This window comes from Dryobates pubescens, chromosome Z, assembly GCF_014839835.1.
Source record: "Dryobates pubescens isolate bDryPub1 chromosome Z, bDryPub1.pri, whole genome shotgun sequence".
Lineage (NCBI taxonomy): Eukaryota > Metazoa > Chordata > Aves > Piciformes > Picidae > Dryobates > Dryobates pubescens.
Window position 1 is genome coordinate 4,862,446 of NC_071657.1, and position 3,263 is coordinate 4,865,708.

The following is a 3,263-nucleotide window of genomic DNA, read 5'->3' on the forward strand; positions in this document are numbered from 1 at the left end:
CATAGGCAAAGCAAGGCCTTGGAGCCCTACAGCCTGACCCTTGGGCAAGGCCAGTGAGGTGGCAAGATCTTCCATGAGTGTGGTTGCAATTCAAGGCGCACACTCACTCTGTCTCTGCCATGCTTTGGAGAAGCAGGGCACTAACAGCAGTTGTGCAGTGGAAGAGGTGCTCTCATAGCTGCATTTTGGGACACCTGAAGGGGAAATCCAATGAGAATGTAAGGCCAAAGACTGCCAAGGTCTTTGATCATGCTGCCTCCTGCTGCCAGGCCCCATCCTGCCATCCCATGCCACACCACCAGCATGCCACCATTTGTGTTATGAAGGCACCAAGAGCACAGCCACAACCACATGAGAGAGGCCAGCACCAAGGGAGATGATTCCAGCTCTGTGGATGGCATCTGAAGGAGCAACAGCAGGCCCCAGGATCATGTCATCTGATCTGACTTTCTGTAAGGCTCTTTGAGGTCTCTCTGCCTGGGAAGTGTATTCCCTGGGCCCCACGTCCTCCATGTTGGCTTTGCACTTTGTAGGGGTCAGGGCTTTGGCTGCCTTGGGTGGCTGTGAGTCACTGAACAGAGCCAGTGGGCGTGGCCAGTGGGCGTGGCTGCCTTGGATGGCTGTGAGTCACTGGACTGGGCCAGTGCATGTGGCCAGTGGTCCTGGCAACTCCATCCTGTGTGGTTTGTGACATCACAATAGGTGAGCAGCTATAACTGCGGCACTGGGCAGCAGTGCCTCAGTAGAGCTTCGGCTAACGGTAAGTGTGGGTGTAGGGAGGGGAGGGTGGATGAGAGCCAAGGCAGAGGGGTAGCTCCCTGGGGCATAGGAGGCCTCACCCTGCACTAAGGTGTCGGGACGATGGCAAGGGAAGACAAGTGGCAATCAATATGATTGATAAGCAAGCTCCAAGTTTATTGTTCAAATGCACACCTTACAGAGCATCTCAGCTAAATATGCACAGATGTCATTATTCCATTGGCTATTGGTTCAGGGTTACAATATAATATCCAGCCTCCTTGCGGTTAGGTCTACGTGCAATTTCACAACCTCCTCTCTAACTAGTTCTTTGTTTCACATACACTTTGTTTCACATGCTGTTATCTTGTGCACAGCTGCAAGCACATCCACAAAGCTATGGTGACCTTGCTGCATCAGCACATCATCCAACTGTGAGCAGTAAACAACAAGATGGAGAACGGCCTACACACTTTGCTCAAACACTTGTTCCGTAGAACCATGTCCCTGAGATTCAAGCCATTCCTCAACACTAAGGCACCAGGTGCTCAGAGTAGCACCCTGAAGCTGGGGCTGGATGCAGACCCTTGCAGCATCCCAGCTGCCTGCCTCCCTTGAGGTCTTACCTGACCCTAATTATCTGCTATTTCCGTGCTTGGTCTCCACCACTAATTCCATTATTCCAGCCCCACTGAATCCCTTCTCTCCTTTCTCCTGCAGGCCATGGCTGCTACAAAGCTCCTAGCTTTGCTTCTGCAAGGCCTAATCCTGTTCTCAGTGAAGGTTCATGAGAAGCCGGATGAGGCCGCATGGAAGCGCATGGAGGAGCGGGAGAAGGAGATGAAGCAGGAGATGACTCATCTGATGGAGGAGATGGAGAGGAGAAGCCGACCTCAGTGGAGCCTGGTGCCCATGATCCAGCAGCAGAGGCCTCAGGGGCAGATCATCACAGCCTGGGAAGCTGTGCTCTTTGCTGCCATTGCTGGAGTGCTACTTCTCCTGTTTTGCCTCTGCTGGTGGCTCAGGAAAAGATGCCCTGAGGCAGACTCAGCCCGAACCAAGGAGGACGTCTTGGCCATCAGCATGGATGAAGAAAATGAGGAAGGAAGAGCTCTAGAAGGTCTGGAAGAGGAGAAGTTATCAGACATGATTTTTGACAGGTCCATCAAGTGGCCTGTGCAGAAAATCATCTCCAGGAGACTGGTGGTGAAGGGGCTGGTGGATAAGCTGCTGCACAACTTGCGAATGCACCTGTCAAATAGTTTCTGGCCAGAGCTGCAGAATGCCATTGGTGTGGGCAGTGGCTTTGAGGGATGGAGTCCCGATGAAGCTGATCGTGTTATCTACCACCTACTTCTGCCCCTGAAGCCACCCATTGGACACAGGTTCCACCTGGAGCCACTAGGGAGCAGGCAGCAGATTCCAGGCAGGGACTGCCGCATCCGTGTGGAGCTGGAATGCACCTGTGGAGGACTGAAGGCGCTGTGCTTCCTCCACCGTCCTGAGAACCAGATGCCTAAGGTCCTGGACATCCTCTGCACCAACTCATACCTTGATGTGGCTAAACTCGCCCGCTGGTTCAAGGGTTTGGTGAAGAAAGCCTGGGTGACATTGCTTGAGTCACGTCACTACGAGATGAAGGTGCTGCCCGACAGCCAGACCTCCTGCCTGATGCAGCTGAAAAGTCACTCCGGAGACACCTTCATGCTTGACATCTTGTTTGGGGTACAGCAAGGTGCCTCAGATATCTTCTTCAGCAGCCCCCCTAGAGCAGACAGCAACACCCCAAGCACAATTTGGGCAGAGAGCTACCTTGTGGCAGAGAGGAAGTTCTTCATCCAAATAGCCGAAGAGGTTCCATATGGCAGCTACCACCTCAAGTGCCTACACCTCTGCACCACCATAATGAAGGGCACAGTCTTTACCCCTGATATGATCAAGACAGTTTTCATGCACGTCCTCAACACCACCCCCGTGTCAGGCTGGCGCGGAGGGGACTGCCTCATGCGCATGGCAGATGTCATGAGGTACCTGCACTACGCTCTGGAAGAGAAGCAGCTCGACAGCTTCTTCTTTGGCAATGCAAACGTGCCCGAGGAGATCATCTTGCCTCCAGACTTCAGAAGATCTAAGCCACCCAACCTCTTTGCGCATCTGGTGCAAGATCAGGCTGCCTACACAGAGGCATTGAGACAGTTTGAGGAGATTGAGGAGGAGCTTTTGGAGAGAGTGATCCCAGGGATCCTAAAGGAAGAGGCGTGCATGGAGCTGTGCCTCAGGAGCTGTATGTCAGCACCTGGAGACTGAGCAGCCTTTCCTCCTCCGTGCCCTCAGTGTCTTCTGGGAACTTTCCCCTCTGTACATAGTGGTAAGTACATGTTATTTGAGCAAGTGCTTCAGCTGTGTCTGTGTTTTGCTTTGTTGGGAAACGTGGCCATAGTTTTGCTGACTGCTCTCCTCCCCCAGAGTCAGGATGAGCACCTTGGCAGAAGAGCTGATGTGGTAGGCTTTGGTTTCTCTGATTC

At 53.0% G+C, this 3,263-nt stretch overlaps 1 protein-coding gene across 1 annotated transcript; it reads left to right on the top strand.

Annotated features, from left to right (window-relative positions):
• Positions 1 to 1,461: 1,461 nt before the first annotated feature.
• On the top strand, positions 1,462 to 3,045 carry LOC128899504 (inositol 1,4,5-trisphosphate receptor-interacting protein-like 1). The gene has a single exon (XM_054178872.1). The coding sequence runs from the start codon at positions 1,462 to 1,464 to the stop codon at positions 3,043 to 3,045; it is 1,584 nt and encodes a 527-aa protein (XP_054034847.1).
• Positions 3,046 to 3,263: the final 218 nt, after the last annotated feature.